This window comes from Polypterus senegalus, chromosome 1, assembly GCF_016835505.1.
Source record: "Polypterus senegalus isolate Bchr_013 chromosome 1, ASM1683550v1, whole genome shotgun sequence".
Taxonomy (NCBI): domain Eukaryota; kingdom Metazoa; phylum Chordata; class Cladistia; order Polypteriformes; family Polypteridae; genus Polypterus; species Polypterus senegalus.
Window position 1 is genome coordinate 185,234,911 of NC_053154.1, and position 27,850 is coordinate 185,262,760.

The 27,850-nt window shown below is 40.2% G+C and overlaps 1 protein-coding gene across 2 annotated transcripts in view; it reads left to right on the forward strand.

The window, feature by feature from the left end:
• The window catches only part of LOC120536033 (rho guanine nucleotide exchange factor 4-like), a 402,069-nt gene that overhangs the window by 311,440 nt on the left and 62,779 nt on the right, over window positions 1–27,850 (forward strand). For both annotated transcript variants that reach the window (XR_005635003.1, XM_039764347.1), the window contains exon 7: window positions 20,791–21,023. Coding sequence is in view for 1 of the 2 variants with exons in the window: in XM_039764347.1 (XP_039620281.1) it covers window positions 20,791–21,023 (233 nt within the window). In the remaining variant the exon portion in view is untranslated. The remainder of the gene's footprint in view (window positions 1–20,790; window positions 21,024–27,850) is intronic.

Here is a 27,850-nt window from a genome sequence, read left to right on the forward strand (position 1 = left end):
TCAGAGCTCTAGAGGTCCTCTGTGGAGAGAGGAGAACCTTCCAGAAGGACAACCATCTCCTCAGCAATCCACCAATCAGGCCTGTATGGTAGAGTGGCCAGACGGAAGCCACTCCTTAGTAAAAGGCACATGGAAGCCCGCCTGGAGTTTGCCAAAAGGCACCTGAAGGACTCTCAGACCATGAGAAACAAAATTCTCTGGTCTGATGAGACAAAGATTGAACTTTTTGGTGTGAATGCCAGGCATCACATTTGAAAGAAACCAGGCACCGCTCATCACCAGACCAATACCATCCCGACAGTGAAGCATGGTGGTGGCTGCATCATGCTGTGGGGATGTTTTTCAGCGGCAGGAACTGGAAAACTTGTCAGGATAAAGGGAAAGATGACTGCAGCAAAACACGGAGACATCCTGGATAAAAACCTGCTCCAGAGCGCTCTTGACCTCAGACTGGGGCGACGGTTCATCTTTCAGCAGGACGATGACCCTAAGCACACAGCCAAGATATCAAAGGCATGGCTTCAGGACAACTCTGTGAATGTCCTTGAGTGGCCCAGCCAGAGCCCAGACTTGAATCCGATTGAACATCGGAGAGATCTTAAAATGGCTGTGCCCCGACGCTTCCCATCCAACCTGATGGAGCTTGAGAGGTGCTGCAAAGATGAATGGGCGAAACTGGCCAAGGATATGTGTGCCAAGCTTGTGGCATCATATTCAAATAGACTTGAGGCTGTAATTGCTGCCAAAGGTGCATCGACAAAGTATTGAGCAAAGGCTGTGAATACTTATGACGTGATTTCTCAGATTTTTTATTTTAAATAAGTTTGCAAAAATCTCAATTAAACTTTTTTCACGTGGTCATTACATGGTGTTGTGTGTAGAATTCTTGAGAAAAAAAATGAATTTAATCCATTTTGGAATAAGGCTGTAACATAACAAAATGTGGAAAAAGTGATGCGCTGTGAATACTTTCCGGATGCACTGTATGTTCTTGAGTTTGGGTTTAGAAACCTCCAGGGTTCTAATAAGTTGTGGTCAGTTACAAACTGTGTAATTATCTTAGCTCTGTTAGATGTCATCCCCCCTGTGACAGGAGTCCTATCTAAGAGTGGGTTTAAAACATAATTAAAGTCCCCAGCCATTATAATTTTATGAGTGTTCACATTTGGAATGGATGCAAATACATTTTGCATGAATTCCTTATCATTGGCATTAGGTGCATAAACATTTATCAAAATCACTTTACAATTAAATAAGTTGCCCATGACAATCACATATCTCCCTTATGGATCAGATACTACATCTTATGCAATAAATGAGACTGTTTTATGTATGAAAATCCCCACTCCTCTAGTTTTCTTTGTAAAGCTAGAATGTAACATTTGGTCAGTCCAGTCTTTTTGCAGCCAAAACTGATCCTTGCTTAGTAAGTGGGTCTCCTGTAAAAATACTATTTTAGCTTTTAAACCTGTTAAGTGAGAAAATAGTTTCTTTCTCTTTAATTCGTGATTCAGGCCTTTAACATTCCAAATAACAAAGTTAATTGTCCCATTATGGAGACATTCATTCTGAATTTTTAATGTCATTTTATAGCCTTAACTGGAAGTGAGACAGCTTTAACCTTAATTTCCAATTTCTCCACGAGCTATTGACATGCAGCCTATTGTTATGTTGATAGTTGTAATTATAAGGGCTAAAAGGATAGATTAGATATAGCCTGCTCTCTTTCTCTCTCTCCCTTATCCATCCCCCTTTTGACTACCCACGTGAGCCTGGACCCCACTTCACAGAGTCCCGGTCCTCTGACATACCTAGAGACAGAACATGTCCAGAATAAAACAATCCCCCCAGCAGTGGCGTTTGAGAATTAAAAGTAGAGATATCTATTGCCAATAAAGTCTAAATACTATATGCCTAAATATAATCATTAACAAACTATAAGCATAAAATATAATCTTCAGTAATCTTAAAGTATTAAGATAATAAAACCCAGGGAATGGTGTTAAAATGTGGTCCAGGATAAGCATTGTAAATCCAAATGCAATAATAACAGTAACAATAAACCAAAGTTATGAATTTAAACAATCTCCTCTTGGGCAGTAAAAAAAAATTATCAATTTCTTCCACACACACACACATCTATAACTGTAAGTAAAACATATACAGAAAGCGTCTGAGTAACGAAAAGAATGTATAATTATAATACCCGTATTATTACAAGTGGATCAGACAGCAGGTGATATCTACAGTACTTGCCATGCCATGACAGGATGCAAATCACTATTGTGTTTCAAAAAAGTGTAGAGATCAGCTTCCTTAATTCCTGTTCTGCTTCCTCCTTGTTAATGAAAACATGATATTGGCCTTGAAAATCGACTTTCAGTTTGGCAGGATACAAGAGGCTATATTTGATATTGGCTTGCCGTAACCGCTGTTTAATGTTGTAGAAGGCTGCACGTTTAGCAGCTGTTGCAGGGGAGAAATCCGGGAAAATACAATTGTGGTTATTTTCAAATATAATCTCTTGCTTGTGTCTGAGAAGTGCCATCACATTAAGCTTACATAGTAATCTCTCGAAGCGGACAATAAAAGACCTAGGTCTAAAGGTATTTGATCTGCGTATGCGATAAGCTGCTGCTATCTTGGTATCTGATTTAAATTCTTGTCCAATTATTTTAGAGAATGGTTCAACTGCAAATTTCACTGGGTTTGGACTTTCACAATTCTCAGGTAGACCTTCGATTCTAATATAATTCCTTCTGCATCCATCTTCCAGAGCAGCACGTCTGTCTCTGAGTTTCTTGTATTCAGAATTCACAGCTGTAGCTTTACCATCGTCGTTAGATGCCATTTGTTCCGCTGTTTTAATTCGGGTTTGTGAACGTCTGCTTAATGTCATCCAACTGATCAGCAAGTTTCTTCAGTTTAGACATATTTTCTTGGATGTGTTCCTCAATTTTCCCCAGCATACCTTTAAAGGTAGCGTTAAAACTGTTGTATAGATGCATTTCCAGGTCTTTATTATCTTTCTTCATATTTTTCTGAATGTCTTTCTTAAACTCACTTATGGCTGTGGCCGTGGCCATAGCTGATGTTGTGATCATTTCCTTTAGTTCGGAGAAATCGTTTCGGCTTTCGTGCTCCGCAGGTGGAGTGGCAACCCCAGTTACAGCCAATGTTTCAGGCTCGTGAGGAATGAATGAAAGCACGGATGGCAAGGCCATTTCTGGCTTCAAGTGATCTACTGGAATCGGCAAGCTTTCGTAACCTGCATCACTTGCACCTTCGCTTCCATTTTCGCTCTCGACTGGAGAATTTCCAGTGGAACAGGATCCTGGGAAGTCTGTGCATTCACCTGCCTGTTCCAGGTCAGTCTCTGAAAGGTCATACCGCGCACTTGGGTTTGATGTCTGTCTAGTCTTGAATGTAGCTTTAAGTTTCCTTTCCAGTTCTTTCTACCCCTTTCTTATTACTCATGTTTATATATTGTAGTGGAAACCCCTTGGGTCGGGTAAATACAGGATACCTCAAAATAATAAGAAATAAGTGAAAAAAATAAAGCCGCTGCTAACAGAGCTCCGCTTCAGACGTCCATCTCCCGTAACGGACGAGACCAACTCCAGCGTTTTTTTTTTTATTAAGTTTTATTCTCTCACTCACGTTCACACTCCACCGGATCTGACACTGCTGTTTTCAAATAAAGACATGCTATAACAGTGGTGAACTCAGATGAGGATGAGGGTTCTACATCGGAGACAGAGAACAGAAGCCCTCCCCACAAGAAATGTCCACTCACACATAAAAACAATGCAGCTGCACCACGCATAAAGGAGAAAAATGCCACCATTTGGATGCAGCAACAGGTTGGGTGCCATCCTGCCAGTGAATCTGCCACATGCATGTCCTTCAACGAAACAGCAGGGTTGACAGAGCTCATAAAGGTATTGTACAAAGTTCTGTTTGTGATTATATCGCATAGTGTGGGGGAGGAATGATCTCCTCAGTCTGTCAGAGGAGCAGGACAGTGACAAAAGTCTGTCACTGAAGCTACTCCTCTGCTTAGAGATGACACTGTTCAGTGGATGCAGTGGATTATTCATGATTGACAGGAGTTTGCTTAATGACTGTCGCTCTGCCACAGATGTTAAACTGTCCAACAATAAATTACTCCTACAATAAAGCCTGCCTTTATTAAAGCCTGCCTTATTAACAAGTTTGTCCAGGCGTGAGGCGTCTTTCATCTTTATGCTGCCACCCCAGCACAACTCCGCGTAGAAGAGGGCACTCGCCACAACTGTCTGGTAGAACATCTGCAGCATCTTACTGCAGATGTTGAAGGATGCCAACCTTTTCAGAAAGTATAGTCTGCTCTGACCTTTCTTACATAGAGCATCAGTATTGGCAGTCCAGTCCAATTTGTCATCCAGCTGCACTCCCAGATATTTATAGGTCTGCACCCTCTGCACATGTTTCTTGATGGTCTTTATATAAAAAAAAATTTATATTTTACTCATAAATGGCACATCAAATGTTGTTTACCTATATTTATTTACTTACCTTCCTACATCGTAAAGTCACAAATAGACTGCACAGCTTCCTGTGTTTGATTGACATGGCCATGCTGGCAAAGGACATGTGCAGTGCCATTGCTTATGTAGGAGATGATAAGTTTCGAATCTCAGACAAAAAGTTCCCCCAGCTTGTAGGCTTCAGGGAATCTAGTGTTAAAGAGAGTTTTTTGTACTTTTTAACACTCTTTTCATGCAGTTCGGAAAATGTGCAACTTTGTTGCTATCCATTTACACTCTGTTTTTCAACACTGTAATTTAAGATCTCGAGTGCTGTCTTTTAGGGAGAGTTTATATATGCTTTAATTACTTTTGTTTTAAGTGGAGCTACTGTATCCAGCACCAAAGCATCAATGTCACATTATAATTTGATGTTAGCTCATCTAAATTGTTTTCCATTATTACACTTGACTTACTAAACATATCTACAAATTTCAACCAGAGTTCATTATAGATGTTACACTGTCTTTGTTTTAACCTGTGAGTGTATTGGGCAGAACCAAATTAAGCATGATTAAGTAGTGATCAGAAATAATTTAATAGAGAAATATTTAAATTTTGAATTTCAACTCTTTAAGTTATGATCATATCTAATGTGTGGTTATGATTATGAGTCTGATTATTGATAATTTGACAAAGTCTACTGAGATTAACAAGTAAGTAAAGCATTTGCTAAAAAAAATAATAAACAAAACCTTGTTTTCATTGTGTTTGTCTTTAATCTGGCATTATAGTAGAGTGTTGGCTTCCTAGCCAGTAGTTCTGTGGTGAAATGACATGTATGTTGCCTTCCTTTCCTTCAATGGATGTAGAAAATACATTAGCATAGTATATACATACAGAGGAGTTGGAGTCGGAGTCGGAAGATTTAGAAACTGAGGAGTCGGAGTCGGAGCATTTATCTACCGACTCCACAGCCCTGCAAAATTGTCCCTATTTGACTCACACATCATTTCCCAGTCTGTCATTTGGAAGCAGTCATTCAGAGCCATTTCAGCCTCCAGGCTCCACTTCCTCACTATTCTGGGGGTAACAGGTCACCCTGTAATAACACGCTTTAAACTAGAGTTAAGATAAATCAGATTGTGGTCACATTTGCCTAAAGGAGGAAGTTGATTACAGTTAACACTAGAATCCCTGAAGTTAACCATTTTTGTCGTTGTTTCTGACCTCCTTAAATTTTCCTGACATACGCCAAGAATCTCGTAGCTCCTTATCACTGCGCTATTAGCCTGCTTTTATTTTACAAATGTGTGGTTTAGCAGCACGCAGACTGCTACCACCCCCACCCCGACATTCACACCTGCTGCAATCCTCACAGTCTGTTTTGAAGTGTTTATCTGGCAATGCGTTTGTAAGGAATTATATAGATAATGAAATACCATGATTTGATATGAATACATTTCATGTGAGTTCCATGTCTACAACGATCAGTGTAAATATAGAATGACATTGGAAATTTGAGGCAAGAAATGCTAAACACATGGTTAAAACAGAAAATGTTTTCATTTGTTATAGTAATAACAACATAATTTTGACATGAAGTGTATAGAATGTGTGAAGACTGAAGCCAAATATCCAAGAAATACCTTTACAAAAGGTGGAACAAAACAAGTATGCTTTTATTCAAGAATAAAACAAAAGAAAAACAAATTGCTCAATTGGAAATTAATTCAGTCGGTACAAAATAAAAGACTTTCGCATAAGCATGTGTTCATGCATTTCATTTTCAACCATTTGTCACAGTTATAATGGTCCTCTGTTATGCATCTGTGTGGATGGTGCAGTGAATAAGCTACCTTTTAGCAATGGCAGGGTGATAGGTTTGAATCCTGCGTCCTCTCTGTATTTAGCTCATTGAGTATTGAGCTGCTACTATTATTATTATTATCATACAACAAAAGCAGACATTTGATGTGGGACTGTAACCTCCTGTGTAAATTTGTGGTATGGTAAAAGATGTTATTTTTCCTTGCTCATTCATATCAACATGTAATTTGAACATTTTTTTTTAATTCAGTTTTATTCTTGGATTCTTGAATAAAACTGAATTTGAATTAATTTTATTCATTTTTATTCTTGGATTCTTGAATAAAAAAATTGTTCAAATGACATGTACACGATTGAGCTGTGTTTGTGTGTCTACTTTTATCAGCATTTTTTACAAGTACCATAAATTTACACTGGCAGTTACAGACTCAAATCAAATGAGTATTCAAAACAGTAAATGAGAAAAAGACCCGGGATCAAACCTGCAACCTGTAGATTATAAGACAGCATTCCTTACCTCTGTACTTGCAAAGCAACATGTTTGCCTCCTAATGATTAATGGTTGGGCTTCACTTTTCACACATTGCCAGTAATATGTAAATTGGACAATTTCTTTTTCTTCGGTTATATTCTTGAATAAAGTGCACTTGGTTTGTTATCCATTTTCTGAAAGTGTTTATTTGATATTAGGAATTCAGTCCACACACATTATACACCTCACATCAACATTTTGTCAAATGTTACTTCTTCTTCTTTCGGCTGCTCCCATTAGGGGTTGCCACAGCGGATCATCTTCTTCCATATTTTTCTGTCCTCTGCATCTTGTTCTGCTACACCCATCACCTGCATGTCCTCTCTCACCACATCCATAAACCTTCTCTTAGGCCTTCCTCTTTTTCTCTTTCCTGTCAGCTCTATCCTTAGCAACCTTCTCCCAATATACTCAACATCTCTCCTCTGTACATGTCCAAACCAATGCAATCTCGCCTCTCTGACTTTGTCTCCCAACCGTCCAACCTGAGCTGACCCTCTAAATTACTCATTGCTAATCCTGTCCATCCTCATCACACCCAATGCAAATCTTAGCATCTTTGACTCTACTATCTCCTGCTTTCTGGTCAGTGGCACTGTCTCCAACCCATATAACATAGGTGGTCGTACTACCGTCCTGTAGACCTTCCCTTTCACTCTTGCTGATATCCTTCTGTCACTAATTACTCCTGACACTCTTCTCCACCCATTTCACCCCGCCTGCACTCTCTTTTTCACCTCTCTTCCACAATCCCCTTTACTCTGTACTGTTGATCCCAAGTATTTAAACTCATCCACCTTCACCAACTCTACTCCTTGCATCCTCGCCATTCCACTGACCTCCCTCTCATTTACACACATGTATTCTTTCTTGTTCCTACTGATCTTCTTTCATCTCCTCTCTAGAGCATGTCTCCACCTCTCCAGGGTCTCTTCAATCTACCCCCTACTATCGCAACAGATCACAATGTCATCAGCAAACATCATAGTCCACAGGGACTCCTGCCTAATCTCGTCTGTCAACCTGTCCATCACCATTGCAAATAAGAAAGGGCTCAGAGCCGATCCCTGATGTAATCCCACCTCCACCTTAAATGCATCCGTCACTCCTACCACAGACCTCACCACAGTCACACTTCCCTCGTACATATCCTGTGCAACTCTTACATACTTCTCTGCCACTCCCAACTTCCTCATACAATACCACAACTCCTCTTGAGGCACCCTGTCATATGCTTTCTCCAGGTCCACAAACAGTTTTGTCGAATGTTACTATTACATGAAAAAAAGGTTCTGTTTTAGTTATGTGCTCAACATTTCTTGCCTTGCATTTCCTGTCATCCTACATTTACACAGATCGTTAGAAACATGGAACACATGGAAGTGTATGTATTCCATGTAACAATATATTATTTACCCTATAAAATTCAGACACCTAACTACCAAATAAAGTTAATTCAGCTGCCTCAGTGAGGGATGAGTGAGCAGACTGCCTGCTCTTTGTGCTGATTGACACCTTTGCAAAACAAAGACACTGATGAGGAGGTGCAAAGGAATTTAAGGTAGCCTGGGATTATGAATATTTTTGTAGGCTTCGTGGGTTCTAGTGTTAAAGGCATCTGTAACATTTTAATACAGCAGGTGTGGCTTGTTATTTCCTCAAGTGGTCACAACAGGTCACAAACTGATAGAAATTTGTCATCATTCCTCCCAGACTCAAATGACTGAAGTCACTGCATATTATAACTCATCATTAAAATGTTGGTGACAGAGTGAATCATTTCCTTTGCTGAGTTTCCATTTGCAGAAGGAGGAATATAAACATTAATAAGAATGATGTAATTTATCTTCTTAGACATTGCAACAGCCAAAATTTTACTGTGTTAATTACAAACTGTACTTTTAACTCAAATATACTCCCTTTTACACCATTTCACATTCACACAGACGACCAGTCCCACTCCTGTCTTTTTTCCATATTCTACTTGAATAAGAATAAATCTGTGCAGCATTAAAACAGTGTCTGGTATATAAGGTTTAAGACAGCTCTCTGTAAAGCACAAAATGCCACTGTACTTGTATACTTCATGATCCCCTTTAGACACAAGTAGTATATGTCAGGTACATACTGTCAAAACTGTCAATCAAATATGATGACTATAAGCCATGCCCCTTTCCTCTGATTGGTGGCTTTGAGGGAAGGCCCGCCGCTTTCCTCTGATTGATGGATTTAAAGGATGTACCCCACCCCCTGGCAGTGGATTGGTGAATGGCAACCTGTCCCCACCTCCGACTCCACCTTAATCCCACCCCTTCCACCTGATTGGTTAAGCAAAGTGTCAAGAGCCGTCTGATGGATGTCTGCCTCCCCCTTAATCCCACCCCCATCCCCCCAACCACCTGCTTGTTTAGACAAATTGTTAAGAGCCATTTGAGCCAGGAGGAGAACTATAGGAAGCTAATCAAGGACTTTGTTAAATGGTGCGACTCAAACCACTTACACCTGAACACCAGCAAGAACAAGGAACTGAGGGTGGATTTTAGGAGGCCCAGGCCCCTCATGGACCCCTTGATCATCAGAGAAGACTGTGTGCAGAGGGTACAGACCTATAAATGCCTGGGAGTGCAGATGGATGATAAATTGGACTGGACTGCCAATACTGATGCTCTGTGTAAGAAAGGTCAGAGCTGAGTATACTTCCTTAGAAGGCTGGCGTACTTCAACATCTGCAATAAGATGCTGCAGATGTTCTACCAGACTGGTGTGGCAAGTGCCCTCTTCTACGCAGTGGTGTGCTGGGGAGGCAGTATAAAGAAGAAGAACTTGTGAGGAAGGCAGGCTCTATTGTAGGAATGAAGCTGGACAGTTTAACATTCATGGCAGAGATACGGGAGCTGAGCAGGCTCCTGTCAATCATGGAGAATCCACTGCATCCACTGAACAGTGTTATCTCCAGGCAGAGGAGCAGCTTTAGCGAAAGACTGCGGTCACTGTCCAGCTCCACTGACAGACTGAGGAGATCGTTCCTCCCCCACACTATGCAACTCTTCAATTCCACCCGGGGGGGTAAACGCTAACATTATTCAAAGTTATTGTCTCTTTTTACCTGCATTTTTATTACTCTTTAATTTAATATTGTTTTTAGTGTCAGTATGTTGCTACTGGATTATGTGAATTTCCCCTTGGGATTAAGAAAGTATGAAAGTATCTATCTATCTATCTATTAGGGGTGTGACAAGACATTTTTCTCACGAGACGAGACGAGACACGATACTGGGTTCACGAGAACGAGACAAGACTTTTAGACATTTTTTTAAGAAATCCTCAATGTTTAAATATATAGCAAAAATAGCCTTTTATTTAACTGAAAAACACAAAATGCAAAAAATGCATGTCCATTTTGAAATCAACTTTATGAAATAAAACTTCTATTTTGATGAATGATATGCAGTAATAACATGTAAACACTGCAAAATATTTTGCCACAAACTGATAGGCAATTAATTGCACAATAAAATTAAATAGTATAAATAAAAATAAATAATAAACGACACAAATATCCCTTTACGTGCAATTAACCATAATTAGTGTAACTATCAAAGTAGTGCTGTCTTAAAACTCAGAGTGCAAAACAATTAACAAAATTTTCTTAAGCATGGAAAAAGAGCTAAGACCTAGGTAATGAGGTAATGACCTATACAGAACAGCCTAAGATATGGTCATGTTCTTTTTTAAGAATATAAGCATGTCTACATTTTCTGGCAGCAATTGTGACCTCTGGGCAGTGACTATGTCTCCTGCAGTTGAAAAGACACGCTCACTTGGAACAGAGGTTGCAGGAATAGAAAGATATTCTTTGACAAGTAGAGACAGCAAAGGATATTCGGAGCTGTTTTTTCTCCACCATGTCAAAGGGCAGCAACTAAGTGGGATAGATGCCTCTCTTCTGTAAAGTTCAGTTCCCTTTCAATTCCTTTGCTGGGCGGTTCTGTCTTCGAGAAAGAGTCCCCTAGCAGATCCTCAAGTGCTGTCTTCTTGGAAGTAGGTTCCTCTTCTGACTCAGCTCTGCCTTCAGCTTCAAGAACCCCCTCGCCCCCATGTGTGGAACAATAAACTGATGCCTCTTCCTTGCGCTCCATACTCTTCTCATCTGTGGGCTTTAAGCAGCAGAAACACTGACTTTAACATTAGCAAGCAGCAAAACAGTCCCCCTCTCTCTTTTAACACAAATACACTCACTCTGATGCTCTCATGTTTACAACACACACACACACACAAATACAGCATGAATCTATTAAATCAATTAAAATTTGGTACTGGAAACATAAATCTTCTAGGGAAAAAAAATCAAGTCAATGATACCTGGTTTTGCTGCAACTGTTCCACCCTTTTCTGTATCCTCTGAAAGACTGCCTCATGCTGATTGCAGTCTAGCTGCGGTAGAGACTGGAATCTTGGGTCCAGCGCAGTGCTCTCCAGCAGGTTGTATACATCCCCACTGTAATTTCTGAAATATTGTAATGCCTGAAATATTGCTGAGAATTGCTCTCTTTGTGTCGGCCACAGTGGGGGAATCACTGTCATTTGGTGCCATGTTTTGTTCTATCATGTTCTTCAGTGGCACGATGAGAGGCACTGTGGGCCTCTTCTCTTCACACAAGACAGTGGTAGCTGTCTTTAAAGGATTCAGCAGCTTCACAAGAAATTCGGCATTGACAATGTCGCAGGTATCCAGTGTGTCAATGTTTCGGGCATTTTGTCTTATTTCTGGGCTGGTGAGCGCTGCTGCTATAGCAGCCTGCTGCTCCAGGTAACGAACCAGCATATCCAATGATGAATTCCATCACGTGGTGACGTCCTTTATTAATTTGTGCGGTGGCAGTTGTAGCAGCTTCTGCTTAGACGTCAGTACCGCGGCAGCTGTCGAACTCCGGTGAAAAAAAGCAATTACACGTCTCACCCGCCCCAGCAAACGAGCGACACGCACAACACCGAGGCCAGCCTGTGTAGCGAGATTTATTGTGTGCGCGAAGCATTTGATGTGCGGCTCAAATCCTGCCTCGTACACAGCCACATCCATATTACGCGCATTGTCTGTTACAATAGCGATGCAATGGTTTGGCTTTTTAAGACCCCACTGTGTGATAGCTTCTTGTAAAACTTCAGCGACGTTTGCCCCTGTGTGTGATTCAAAAAGTGGGCGCGTCTGCAGTACACAATTTACCATTTCCCAATTACTGTTGATAATGTGGGCTGTAATTGTGATATAGCTCTGTGTACACCTAGAAGTCCAACCGTCAGTAGTTATGACAATGGTTTCTGCCTCTTTCAGAGCCTGTACAACGTTTACCTTGCACTCCTTGTACAGGGTCGGGAGCACCGTGCGAGTAAAATGTGCGCGTGACGGGATGGCATACTTTGGTTCCAGTGTGTGGATGAGTCGCCGAAATCCCAGATTTTCCACCACAGAAAATGGTCTAATGTCGGCTGTAATGAAAACGCCGATGTCTGTTGTTATTGCCGTGGCTCTTGCATTGGATGGTGGAAGTTTAGCTGCAAAGGCATTTGTTATGGTTGTTTTCCCTTTTATGCGAACTGAATTGCTTTCCATTTTCTTCACAGGCGCAGCTTTTAGTAACGAGCTGTGGTTGTTTTCTAAATGCTTTTGCATAGTGCTTGTGTTAGCAGAGGTGTACGGTATTCATTTCTTACAGTGTTTGCAAATTGTCTTTGTCTTGTCTGTCATTTTTTCGCCATTTCTTATTTCCACAAGGAATCCAAAATGTTGCCACACCTACGATTTAAATCTCGCTGCGCATCTTCTATCCTTACTTCTTCCTCACACTCCATCATGCCAATAACGCAAGGATATCGTCACCTTCTTGCGAGACCAGAAGCATCTCGCCAGACAAATCTGATCTCGCGAGATCTCGTACCACGAGATCTCGTCACACTCCTACTATCTATCTATCTATCTATCTGATGGATGTTGGCCCCTGCTCCTTAATCCCACCCCCATCCTCCAACTACCTGCTTGTTTAAGCAAAGTGTCAAGAGCCGTTTAATAGATGTCTGCCCCCCCTCCTTAATCCCACCCCCACCCCCAACCACCTGCTTTGCCATCTGTTTTGTGGGCTGGCACCCCACTTCCTGGCCCCTTCTCCCGTTCCTGCCTATAATGTGTGTTTCATGGAGAACCGTTACCCGGGACAAATATGGTCAATCTAATGCAGAACTTGACCGCCCGTCACAACATACCGTCCTATCGGAGACCTAGGGGGTGTAAAGAATTTGTTAAGGCCCTGGCCGGTTTGAACATTCCAGCCTCTGCCGTGCCAAATGCCGACACAAGAGAACTTCTAGAGAGCTTCAAACCTTCTGCCCCAGACAGGGTCGCTGCCTCTGCTGCCTCTGCCACTGCCTTAGCCTCTGCTTCAGATGCACCTGTTGGCAAGAAAACCAGATCTCGCAAAAAGAATGAATGGATTGAAATGTAATTATATTTTTGTTTAATAAAATATTATATTTGATTACATAGACTACCTATTCTTTATTAAGATAAATACAGGACATAGAACTTTGCATACAGGGGTGATCCAGAAAACCTCTAGAAGTATTCTTAGACAAGGTTCTGACAAATTTTTGAACCATATAATCGTTCTTGGTGACTTCATTAAAATAAAGGTTCATGACCTCTTTATAAGGGCGTCTTTTCCCTCTGTGATGGTGGAAAACCAGCTCTGAAGCTGTTCGGTGTGGTGAATAATTTTTTTACATTTTCTGTTTAAAAGCTATATATTTCCTCAGGAAAATAGATAAAGTATGGTGGGGCGACGTAGGAATCAAAAAATACTCCAGTTCTGTCTTCTCTGAGATGTATCACCAAGCAGTGTTCTCCATGTTGATTTTTGACGGTGAGTATTGATGATGATCATGGTCAGGAGATCCGTAAGTGTCTTTTCAGACTGTTCGTTGCACACTAACACTCCGTAAAACAGATTTTCTGTGTACGGATTACTGGACATGAGTTCGTTGATCTGCAGGGTGTTCATGCTTTTTAGTAATCATAAAGTATGTTTCTTCTCTGGTTTATTTCAATAATGTTTTAAAAGAAATCGTACACTATTAGATTCACAGTATGGGGTAGGGGCTGCCAAAAGTGGATTTCAAATCTCATGTTCCTGGTTTTCGTCAATAAGAAATGGTTTCCGCATTCTTGATCAGGCATCAAATCAAAGGCAAACAGGGTGTATCCCCGGGAGAATTCAGAATGGCTGATGGCTAGAGGCAGGTCTTTCAAATGCTTTCCGGTGGCCAACATGAGGTTGTAATATTCTCGAGCTTTGTTGTCATTAACAAAATTGGGCTGAAATGGTTTGGCGGGAATCTGTTATGCTTGAAATTGAAGGGGTTGCTAGCGTAAACCCCGGAAAAGGCCTCATTTTCCACCATGCTTTAGGACCACGTACTTGGGTAGTTGTCCCAAGAACAGGTTCTCCTGATTGCTCACTCGTATCCCGGCCAGCATACTGAGAACTTTCATATTCACTCTTTCCACGTTGTACTTGTCTTTGGCAGTTGTGAGAGCGTGGGTGTCCCCTTTTTTCACCTCCGCTAAAACTTTAACTTTCTTGACAAAAAGAGCGGCAAATACAATGTTTACATCAGACAGAATTCATTTTTGCATTCAATTTTCTATTCAATTTTCATTACTTTAATTTAACAATCCCTCAAAAAGGGCCCTGTACAGGTAAAGGTTGGAACACTGTGATATTAAGCGATCTCCCATGGTTACATCCACTTGTGAAAATAAACCGGCTATCGGATAATTAACAAAGGCTACCTTGACCACGGGGGCCAGATAGTTCCATCGGCATTGAAGATTTTGCATCGGATGTGTAGAAGCGTGTTATTCAGATCCAAGTAGTCTTCCCTGTTCCTGGTAATCAGAATCTCCAGCGGGGTGACTTCAGATAGAGCTGAGAGAGGAGGTACCTCGACGTAGATGCTTTTTTCTATGCTAGTCTGAGTATAGGGTACCGTAAACAAGTCCAGTTCGGATTTCACACACTCTTGAGACATTCGATGAACAAAAGATATTTTGAGTTAAAAAATGTTTTTCGATTTCTTTTTTCTGCGGTCACGGGACTTATCCTTGTGGCAGAGAGAAGAAAATGATGTAAAAGCTGAACAGCTCGTCTTTTTGATGATCGGGCCTGCACATGACCCAGGAGGTCCCTTACTCTTAGATTCCCTCATCACCATTAGACCGACCCCGCTTGATTTTCTTCGCTTCCTCGAGTCATAGCTCCGGACATGGCCCCTGCCAGCACATCTTTGACAATATTCTTAGCGGCTGATTTAATGTGTGGTTTGACAATTTCAAATCCTCTTTTCAAGAGAGGCAAAGCTCTTCTAAACATTTCGCAAAATATTACGCAGATCCCAGACCTATACATCACTGGGGTCCCAGAGAACCCAGGGAGGCCGTTGCCCACTTGGGCTTCATAATAATGCACGCAAGGGCTAGGGTCCAGGTAAGATCTCATCTGTGTTTTACTCGTGTATACACCTCTTAGAGGGTCTGACTATGACATTGCCAAACTGAAATGGAACCGCTTTGTTCTGATCCATCTTTATTTCAATGGTCAAAGTATCAAACTGAGTCTTGCTGACCAGAGCATAGTGCGGCTTGTCATACAGTAGGTGATTGTGGTAATTTTATTCATCTCATCCTCAATATGTACGCATCTCAAGAGAGAGATGTATCTGTCTCCGACTCTTTGGTGAGACACAATGTCGCTGTAGACGTACAAGGTATAAAACCCCGCTCTGATATGGTAAAATCAGCAATGGTATTATTAGGGAAAACATCCTGGGAAGAATTGTTGGGTTGAACAACGTAAAAAAACATTTTCTCTCCATTGTGAACACACAGTGAATGAAATATTATTTTTGATTCTCAGTATTTAACGTCTTGCACGTACAGTAGCTTTCAAGGATCCAACTGTTAAACTTTTCAGCCATCAGAGCCATTTCACCAAAATATGCTTTTTTCTATTAATATTTTTTTTCACCAAAATCTTTTCAATCCTGAAGACGTCCGTACCTCGATATCTTTTGTAACTCAGTGTCATAAAAGGAACCTATAATGTCTTCGCCGCCATAATCTTTGAGCTTGTAGACAGGTGGATCCCTCGGGACTAGTTCAGAAATGGTAAATACCTCGTCTGAAAATGTTTCTTCATAGCCCTTGGTAAAAGGATTCTGGGATTTCGACACTCTCACTGTATCATCGTCTTTGAATTTATATTTTGGGTTTCTTTTGGGTTTAGTTAAGCTGTATAATGTTTTAAAGTGTTTCCAAAAATTGGAACTATTCACCTCGGCAGGGGCCATTTTTATGCCTCAGTGATAACTCAAGATTTCACCAAGTCTTGTAGCCCCTGCAGATAGGACCAGGTATTCCGGGAGCTGAAATAAGACATATTTTGGTAGCTGAAATAACAGCTGAAATAAGACATATTTTGGTCTTCAGAGTTCAGTTGAATCTGTCTACCACCGAAGCCTTTAATTCACTAGCAGTGGTAAAATGTTTTCTCCTGTGTTTATTGATAAGGCTTTGAGATTCCCGATTGAGAAACTCTTTGCCGCTATCAGTCTGAAGTTTGACAGGAACTCTACCTTCATCCAAAATTTCTCATTAAGCCCTCGTTACTTCTTTACCTGTTTTGTTTTTCAGAACCCTGACCCAAGCATATTTAGAAAGAATATCTATACAAGTCAGTAGATACTTGTAACCTTGGTTATACTCAGCCAGGTTTGTCATATCCGCCAGATCGATCTGCCATTGACCGTCTATATTGGAAACATACACCTTATTCCTTTTAAAATGGATTCTGGCCTGTTTATGTATCATGTAGGTGTATTGCCCCTATAACCACTCGGACACCTCTTGGTCCCTAATATTGTGACCCTCTTGCAAGAGAGCTCTTTTCAAGGATTCTTTACCCCCCAAGGACCCCGCGTTCTCAGAGTTATAATATGTTTTTTCCAAGACCTGCTCCATTGCTGGTGATAAAAAGACACTGACACCACTTAACAACTTAGAAAACATTTATTTAGGAGTCTGAATTGTTCAGACTGTTGCGGTTTAAGGTTCAGAATTACCCACAAGTTCTATCAGATCATCAAATTCCAGGTCATATTTAGTCCATAGGTTCATATGCTCATAGGCTCATGATTAAGATTACGCTTTGTGGACTTGACCCGGACACAGACAGGCGGACATGTTGTTCTTCAACCACCACACGTTTATTATTTACACTATTTACAATATTATGGTCACTCAGACCCAGTTCCGTGCACAAAACACCTCCAAACACACAAACGCCTTTCTTCAGGCCACCTCCATACCTCTCTTGTGCCTTGTCCTTCTTCCACCCGACTCCAGCCTCGAACGAAGGGAGATGGCCCCTTTTATTCTCTCCCGGATGAGCTCCAGGTGACTCCCGGCATTCCCTCGTTGGCCACGCCCAAGCATGTCGGAAGTGCCGGCTGTTCTCCCGGCAGCTCTCCGGGTGTCCTTCCTAATCTTCCCCCCAGCACTTCCTGGTGTGGCGGAAGTGCTGAGGGAACATGTCCCCAAGGCATTGGGGCGCCTCCTGGCGGTGACCACGGGCCCCTGCAGGGTGGGGCTTCCATGCCCTTAACCCGTGGCCCCCAAAGCAACCAGGAAGGCGGCCCCCACATGATCCAGGATGGGCACAGACCCACATCTGGTCCCTCACGGCGTCCCGGCCGGGTCGTTGCTCCTGGCATCCCTGACAGCTTACAAAACTCATTTGCCACATGGTGAGTTACAGAGTAGCAGTATTCATCCATTTCATAAAATGACTGTATTACAGTATCATAAATAGAGCTGGTATTTTCAAATTCATCTATAGTCTTTTCAATCACTACGCATATTCTGCGAATCTGCAGTAGAATATTAAAATACCCCAGAACTTTCACCGTCAGTTGTTTCAGACAATATTTGTGGAAAATCTTCAGAATCTTCTGAAAGCGACCTTGACGGTAGGAGATTTCAGGTTCAAAGAGGCAGGTATGTCTGGCTGGGATGATCTATATCACAGCCTTGACATTCTTTTTTATGGTCGTAGTAGACATTAATGTCCAGCAGAGACGTCATCACTCCTTTAACAAGCTGCTAGGCCTTTTTCCAGGTTTCAGGCAGCACACCATCAGGGCAATCCATATCTGTCTCAGAAAGTCCGATCAACATCGGTTCCTGCGGAACTTGTCTGTTCACCCATGGCTGTCCTGGAGCTAGGTGAGAGGTATCCATCTGATCACCATTAGTGGAGACGGGGGAAGACTTCACCGACCCTGGAGACTGGAATCCACTGTCTGTCTCAACGTCTCTAGACCAGAGACTGTAATCAGGTCCTATACTAAAATACTGGGGGTCAGTTTCTTGGTGGTCCTGAATGCAATCGACCTCCCTGCCTGATTTATAGATTCAGGCTTTGGAGCCTCAGGCAGGAACCCTGTAAACACAGTTCACTGTGCCATCCACAAATGCAGTTTAAAGCCCATTCACATGTAATTAAGAAGCCATATGTGAACATAATCCAGAAACACTGCCTTTTTTCTATGGGCTACAGTTCATTTTAAACAGACTGAAGTGTAAAACTGTTTTGCGGTCAGACAAATTAAAATTTGAAACTCTTTTTGAAAACATGCATACCATGTCCTCTGGACTAAAGAGGACAGGGGACAGGGACCATCCAGCTTGTTATCTGCACTCAGTTCAAAAGCCTGCATCTGTGATGGTATTGGGGTGCATTAGTGACTATGACCATCAGTGTTGTAAGGTTTTAGAGTAACATATGCTCCCATCTAGATGGTGTCATATTCAGGGAAGGCCTTGCATATTTCAGCAATCTGCATGCTGCATCTAATACAACAGCATGTTCTCATAGTTGAACAGTCCAGGTGCTGAACTGACCTGCCTGCAGTGCAGACTTTTTACAAATTGAAAACTTTTGGCGCATCCTGAAACGTACAATACAGCAAAGAAGACCCAGGATTGTTGAGTAACTAGAATATTACACAAAAATGGGACAACATTCCTCTCACAAAAGTCCAGCAACTGGTCTCCTGAATTCCCAGAAGTTTAAGGACTGTTATTAAAAGAGGAAAGGATGCCACACGGTGGTAAATATGGCCCTGTCCTATCTTTTTTGAGATGTGTTCTTCAGTTAAAAATGGCCTTATTCTTTTCTTAAAATGGTATATTTTCTCAGTTTACATTTAATTTATTTTCTATGTTCTATTGTAAATAAAATATGGTTTTATGAGATTTGCAAATCATTACATTCTATTTTTATTTACATTTTACACAGTGTCCCAACTTTTTTGATCAATATCTCTGGATTTATGAAGGATTTTGTATCCTTTTCGTGATACCTTAGCTAAGGGAATAGTGTCAGATTTACTAAGCCAGGTTTCAGTGAGAAGGCACAAATCAGATTTTATACTTAATATAATATAATTTAGGAAAGCATCTTTATTTTCAAGAGATTGAATGTTTAAATAAGAAGCATTTAAAATGCCAAAGATGTTTCTGAACTGGTGATATATTTTTTGCTTTTAATTTGAATAAAATTACTGTTACTGGTACACCTGTTGGAGGATCTAGTTTTATCTCATGCTTTAATTATGCTCTTTATTTTTTGGTTATCCAGTAATTTAATGTTTGCATCCACACTAAACTTACAAAATGCCCTATAACAGGGATTCAGGGTAACATCTAAGATTAACAACAGCCTGTGATTTAAGATTACATGATTGTATCCTGAAAGGTGCTCTGATAGACAGCCAGGCAGTTTTGCTGCCATGTTTTGGAATGGAACAATGGATTTGTTCCATTTAGGGCAAAGACAGTCTCTCTTGAAAAATCCAGGCCTTTCCAAAGAAACAACACAATTGCCAATTTCCAATATCTAGTCAGCAGTGAAGGGAACAGAAACTGCTATAAGTCACATTCCCTCTATATAATCCTACTAAGGGGCCAGACACAATTAAATTCTGACATTTTCTTTTAGCTTTGGTGCATAAAGATAAGAAGTTTCCTTTATAATACCTCATATTTCTCTAAATTTACGGTGCCAACATGCCGCAGTAAGGTATATATACTTCGGCAGCCAGAAGGTCGACTTAGCTTCTATGTCCTGTACCTTTGCCCAAGGAGGCACTTTACATTAACTGGGGCAAATAAATGTTTGTCACAATTGTAAAAAAATAACTTCAAAAATATTGAAATTCTACTTTAGGACACTAGCTATTTAGTAATATGTAGTAATGAATAAACATAAGGTGTAGTTTACTTGATTTTATGTTGTTATTTTAATATCATTCCTGCCTGCTTATATTAAGTAAAACATGTTTAACTGCTTTTGAATAAATGAATGCTGTGTTTAGCTTACAATTCATGGTGTTTATTTAAACAGTTATTTTTTAAAACCTAAATAAAGCAATTTTATGTAAAATACTGTATGTGTACCACAACATGGAGGGATGTTTTAACTTATCTGAATGATTTTGGACACTGTTGTAACATTTGATGGCTGGGTCATAAACTGACTAATGCTCATTTAAAACAAATCCTCAATTACTTATTATTTTAAAATCTGACAAGTCACATAAATAATACAACAAATATACATTTTTATTTACTGCATACTACATTTAAGAAAATGCATAACACATAACTATTTAATGTTATACAATATCAAACACAAAGATAATATAGCTAGTTATAAATATACAATATGATAAATGCAAATATAAATTTGTAAGTAATAACAATAATAAGTTTGAATTGATTAATAAATAATACTTTGTTTTTGCATTTAGCAAACTGATTTCCAGATCTACTCGGAATATTGCAACAATCACCCTAATGCCTGTGTGGAGCTCTCCAAGCTAATAAAGATCAAAAAGTATGTTTTCTTCTTTGAAGCATGTCGGTTACTCCAGAAAATGATTGATATCTCATTGGATGGCTTCTTGCTCACACCAGTCCAAAAGATCTGCAAATACCCACTACAACTTGCTGAACTGCTGAAATACACCAGTCCTCGGCACAGGTAAACAAACAAGTTTTCAAGTGAATTTACTAAGTTGAAAATTTTAAAAAGTAGACATCATGGTAAATTTTCTTGCATCTAAGCTCCAGGGATTTAAGTTAATTTAACAGCTTGGTCAATTGTTCTATCCTGGGTATGACGTTAATCTGCATCTGTCTTTGCATGTAGGCCCTCCAACCTGCAGGGAAAAACCTGGGGGTTGTTGGCAGAATTGGCACTCCAGCCACCATAAAAACAAAACTCACACTGTTGCACTCCATCTGAACTAGTGTGGTGCTGAGGTATCACCTGTTGCATGGCTGCACTCGGGTCCTAATCTGGATCGTGAGTTGGTTTGTCATGAGGTGGGTGCGGCAATGCACTGTATCAGTGCACGCTTCTAACATCCTCCTCCTCATTGTACAGAGTTGGTACGTTTTCACAATGTGCATTAAGGTGCATGTGTTAGTTTCTATGGTTGGTCTGACCTGAGAAGTGTAGATGAATGTGTTCTTATCTAGCCAGATGTGTCAAGCCTTTCACATCATGGTCCTGCTAGGTAACATGATCCCAGAAGAGTATTTTATAAATAAAATCATGAGTAGACTTTGATGTGTTGTGTTTAACAAATTGTATAATCAGTTTGATTTAAAACAAGTTCAGGGATGAAAAGGCATATTGTAGTTACACTGTTACCCCCATCCATTTCCAAGGTTCCCTAGGATAAGTGGTCATAACTCTTTCTTGGACCTTTTAAACATATTTATATATTATTTGCAAATGTTCTCAATCTCATAGACAGCAGTAGAGGACCAAAGTGTTAATTTTTCTGCAGCCAGGACAGATTCCATTTTGATCCTCTTGGATGAATCCTATTAGTAACAAAAAAATAATAACAAAACAAATTTCTTTATTTTTGGATATGAAAATGCTGAAAGATTTTAGACATTGGAGAGGATACATTTCCACTATGACTTAAAAGTAAGGTTGGTATTTGTAAACTGACAGTGTCAGTTGGTACTGTACATTAAATTGATAAAATGTGCCCAGTTCAGTATTCACTCTAAAGCTATTCACTATACTTCAGTGATTAATGATTATGTTGTGTAAAGGTAACAAAGATATGCCTTATTTTTCATTCCATTGCTACTGACTTTAAACACAATATTTTCTCAAATAAAATTTAATAATTACTGTTTTACAGTTTTAATGCAATACTGTCTAGTTTAAAATACACAGTTATATAATATAAATGAAATGCTATCACATTTAATCACAATAATTTCTATTTTCAGTAAGCCTTTATTGGGCAGGATCTTACATTGCTTCCATAAGCTATATATTCTGCAAACAAGTTGTATATATAATGTGCTCAAGTTATTATGTAGGAACAAGAGCAGTATGTTGTATCAGGTCAGGTCAGGTTGGGGAGCTTGCACTGGTTTAGCACATTGCCACACCCACCACATGACGAAACTCAGGATGCCAGTTGGCAACCCCCCAGGCAGTCACACAGTCCATTCCCACCCTCTGAAAATGATCATCTATCTTCTGCAGCCAGGTGTTACGTGGGCATTCCCTTAGCCTGATCCAGCTGCTCAGGGTCCTCAGCAACAAGGATCCTGTGAGCCGGATCACCCACAGGGAATCATGTCATATGGCTGTAGTGCCATAACTGATACTCCCTCACAGTGCATGGAACATGCCTCATTTGGGACTCTGTGAGCAAGCACTCGTTCAACACAAAGTCAAACCAGCTGTACCCAAGGATTCTCTGAAGAGTCACAGGACCAAAGGAGTCCAGTCTTTGTCTCTGGTCACTGGATAGCATCCATGTCTCACAAACATATAGCAAAACAGGAACAGGATTCTAAAGACTTGGACCATCCTCTTGCAAAGATATCAAGAGCGCCACATAACCCTTTTGAGCAACCTTCTAACCCCCATTCTCTCTCAATCCATCTATTGACTTTGTATACACACAATATGTCACTGTGTAGCCACAAAGTTTGTTTCTTGTTCCCTCAAGAGCAAGTACAATAAGCCTTACATGTGCGCAGTTGACTTTGCCAACTTTGTGAATTCAAATGAATGGGTGAACATAATTGATAAAGTTATACTTAAACAAAGACATTTTTTGTGCTACACTGTACTACTTTACACAAATACAATAAACTAAAATATAGAGATACCATCCACATTGGCCATAATTACTGAGATATACTACAAATTTTTTCCTGTTTTGTTATGTCATTTAATTCTACAACTAGTTAAAAATAAAAAATACAAAACAAACTTCAATTTCATTTTTTATTACCCTTATTAATAAAAAGACATAGCAATAAACAAGAAAGATATTTTAATGTCGAGAGTGGCATTACGAACTCTGTAGGATTTTGAAAAGGAATTTTAACTTGCCCGCCGAGGGACAGTCAATTTAAATGTAGGAATTAAGTGCATTTTAATTGGTTAATTAATTAACACTTTTTCCTTTGTCAATACTGGTAATTAGTCAAATAATTCAGCAAAGCTCCTGCTTTTTTACCTTACCTTTCTATGCTATAGGAGGAGGTCACTGGCCTTTAGACTTCTATCAAGGTAACTTAAGGCACACTCATTTTAAGGAACAGAATAATACAATTTATTGATAAACACAAGGATTATAGAAGTATGATAAATGCATATATATATATATATATACAGTAGATCGATATATAAGACTGGATGCAGACAAACTAGACAATCATATAACATATAGGCTGGTTGTTTACTGTGTGACAATAGGGGGTGTTGTTGCTCCTTAAACCCCACAGACAAATGTCCAAGACACCAAATAAAAGCACTTAGAAATATTTTAATTTCTTCTTTTTGATATTGTGCCATAGTAGACACCACTAACACCACCATAAACAAATAAATCAATAATCAAAATACAATAGCACAATCCTCCTCTCCCAGCAGCTCCGTCACTCTACCACCCAACTCTGGCTCAGCTTGCTGTGTCTCGCATAGTCCATGTGATTTAATAGCACTTCCGGGTCAGATGAAGACAGATTTTTTCTTCAGCCCGGAAGTACTTCTGTTCTTCCATCCTCGCGACTTAGAACATTAGAACACTCTAGACAAGAACAGGCCATTCAGCCCAACAAAGCTCGCCAGTCCTATCCACTTATTTCTTCCAAGAAAACATCAAGTCGAGTTTTGAAAGTCCCTAACATCTTACTGTCTACCGCACTACTTGGTAGCTTATTCCAAGTGTCTATCGTTCTTTGTGTAAAGATAAACCTCCTAATGTTTGTGTGAAATTTACTTTTAACAAGTTTCCAACCGTGTCCCCTTGTTCTTGATGAACTCATTTTAAAATAACAGTCTTGATCCACTGTACTAATTCCCTTCATAATTTTAAACACTTCAATCATGTCATCTCTTAATCTTCTTTTGCTTAAACTGTATGGGCTCAGCTCTTTTAATCTTTCTTCATTATTCAACCCCTGTAGCCCTGGAATCAGCCAATTCACTCTTATCTGGACCTTTTCTAGTGCTGCTATGTCCTTTTTGTTAGCCTGGAGACCAAAACTGCCCACAGTACTCAAGATGAGGCCTTACCAGAGCATTATAAAGGTTGAGCTTAACCTGCTTGGACTTGTACTCCACACATCATGCTATATATCCTAACATTCTGTTAGCCTTCTTAATGGCTTCTGAACACTGTCGGGAAGTCGATAGCTTAGAGTCCACTATGACTCCTAAATCCTTCTCATAAGGTGTACTCTCGATTTTCCGACCACCCATTGTGTATTCAAACCTAACATTTTTACTTCCTATGTGTAATACTTTATATTTACTGACATTAAATTTAATCTGCCACAAATCTGCCACATTCTGTATGCTATCCAAGTACCTCGTTGGTAGTCTTGCTTACTTCTGGGAGGTTGTCCACTTGCTAACTTGTAAACACCACAGAAAAATGTAAGTTTAGGGAATCCGCTATTTCACTGTCTGTGTCTTTTAATTCCCCTTTACTATTCCTGATGGACTTGACCTCCTCCTTGACTGTTCTTTTACTACTAAAATACTTAATCTCTAAGGGTCTTCTTTCACCTTATCTGCTATATTCCTCTCCAGCTGTCTTTTAGCCTCCCTGATATCCTTCTTAATGGTTGCCCTCATGTTCTTATATGTTCTACAATTCACTTTGCAGTCATTAGTCTTATATGCCTTATAAAGCAGTTTTTTTTCCTTTGCAACTTCCTTTTTAAATCTTTATTAATCCAATTAATTTTTAGTTTCCTATTAATTCCAAATTTAGGTATGTATCTGTCCTGCATTACATGTAAAACATTTTTAAACCTGTTCCACTGCTCCTCGACTGTCTCCAAGCTTATCCCAGTGTATCCTACTTAGACATTGGTGCATCTGTTCAAAATTAGCCCTACCAAAGCTCAACTTAACAATTTTAGTCTTTGCATCTGCACTCTTACATAATAATGAGAATTGTATTACATTATGTTCACTTGACCCTAGTGGTTCAATCACCTCTACACTCTCAATTCTATCCTGATTATTACAAAATACTAAATCAAGACCCCGTGTTGGTGCTTTAACGTGCTGTGTTAAAAAATAGTCACTGATTACTTCTAAAAACTCCTGCTCTTGTGCTCCTCCACCTGCAAGTTTATCCCAGTTAATACATTACATTTAAACCCTGTTTGGCATAAACAGCAACCCCACCTCCTTTTCTGTTATGTCTATCCTTCCTAAAAAATGTGTATTCCTCTATGATACACTCATCTTCATCTTTGTTATTTAACCAGGTTTCCGTTATTGCTATAATATCATAATTATGCTCTGCTACATACAGCTCCAACTCACTTACCTTATTTTTGATACTTCTAGCATTAAGGCAAGCTATTTTTAATTTGTTACTCCTTCTACATTTAAATGTTTGCTTAGAATTTACATTGCTATGCATTTTTATTTCTACACCATTGTTTGTTCTTCCATGTATAGATCTAAACCTAGGCTGTCCTAAAGTCCCTGCACAATTCCCTAATTTAAACAATCCTCGACTAGCCTACACATACGCCTCCCCAATACATTGGTGCCCCTCCAGTTCAGCTGTAACCCATCACGGCGGAACAGATCCCATCTGTTCCAAAAGGAGTCCCAATGCCCCATAAACATATACCCTTCTATCCTGCACCAAGATTTGAGCCACGCATTAAGCCTTCTAATCTCTTCAGTCTTACCTGGACTGGCGCGTGGCACAGGCAGAATTTCGGAGAAGACTGCCTTGTCAGTTCTGCTCCTCAGCTTGGCACCTAACTCTTTGAATTTGGATTGCACAACTAACAGACTACCCTTATGTATGTCATTTAGATAGATAGATAGATAGATAGATAGATAGATAGATAGATAGATAGATAGATAGATAGATAGATAGATAGATAGATAGATAGATAGATAGATAGATAGATAGATAGATAGATAGATAGATAGATAGATACTTTATTAATCCCAAGGGGAATTTGTTCCAACATGGACAATGACAACTGTATCCACCCCCGCACTGGCCAAGATCCTATCCACCCTTCCAGGGAGGTCTCCAACCTGTGCTCTTGGAAGGCAACACACCGTGCGAGACTCTCTCTCTTTCTCTGGAGCACACCTGCGCTTAAATCCCCCTAATGATTGAGTCACCAACTATCACTACCTCTCTCTTTTTGGGAACTGGTTTTGAAGTGGTCCGTTGGGGCTCCTCATCCCTGCCTACCACCTCAGAATTATCAGAGTCACCATCCAGCTCCACAAGGACATGATAACGGTTTAACACTTCTAGTTCTGGGGTTGATGCCCCCAGACAGTGTGCACCCTTTACCTTACGCCTTGTGACCATGACCCACCTATTCCTACCTGTCTGGTCTGGAATCTCCTCCCGCGCCACCTTGGGGGTGCACACTATCTCTCTAAAGGACAACCTGGGCCAAGTCTGCCAATTCTCTATTACAACACAGGTCAGCCAACTCCTCCTCCAGTTCAGCGACCCTGAGCTTGATGTGCTGGATCATCTGGCATCTCTTTCAGATGTAGCCCTCATAGACAACTGGCTCTTCCAAACCATCATCTAAAATGTCCAACATCCAACAGGACTTGCATTGCGCTGGCCTCATTATTAAAATTTGATTTGGGATTAGTAAACTGCCTTAACTTTTTTTTTCTTAAAATTTCTTCTTCTTTCAGCTGCTCCTTAACTTAAATGGCAACACTAAGATCTGCTACAGATATTTTACACCTTTTCCCCTTAAGCTCCAGTATTGTTCTCCCTCTCAGCTGCCTGCTATTTGTCTTTCTATGAGGTTAACTTTACATTTCTCTGTCTCTTCTCCTAACTTTGCGCTCCTGTTACTTATAAGCGCTCCACTTGCACTGTTTGTATTCCCCCATATTAATGAACTCTTAAGCTGTCACTCACTTAACTGTTCTACCTCTGGACCGCTAAGGACTGTTTAAACTAAAATAAACAAATAAATAAAGCTTTACTACTTTATTTTCTCCTACAGCCCCTTGTGCCTGATTGGCTTCTTAATGCTGGCCGCTTACCTGCGCACTGCTGAGCCTTCCCCTTTTACTGCTTAGAAGTCAGCCACATCCTTTTTTTTCCTTTTCCTTTAAACTAAGGAATCACTGTTACGACGACGCGGTTATTTACTTACAAATGCCGATATCAGTTACTGCTGCTTTCTACTCTGACTCATCAATGCTAATTCAAATACAGATAACAAGAACAAGAACAGGTACAGGTACAGTACAAGTAACTTTTCCAAGCGCACCTCCAAACACTCAGCTAC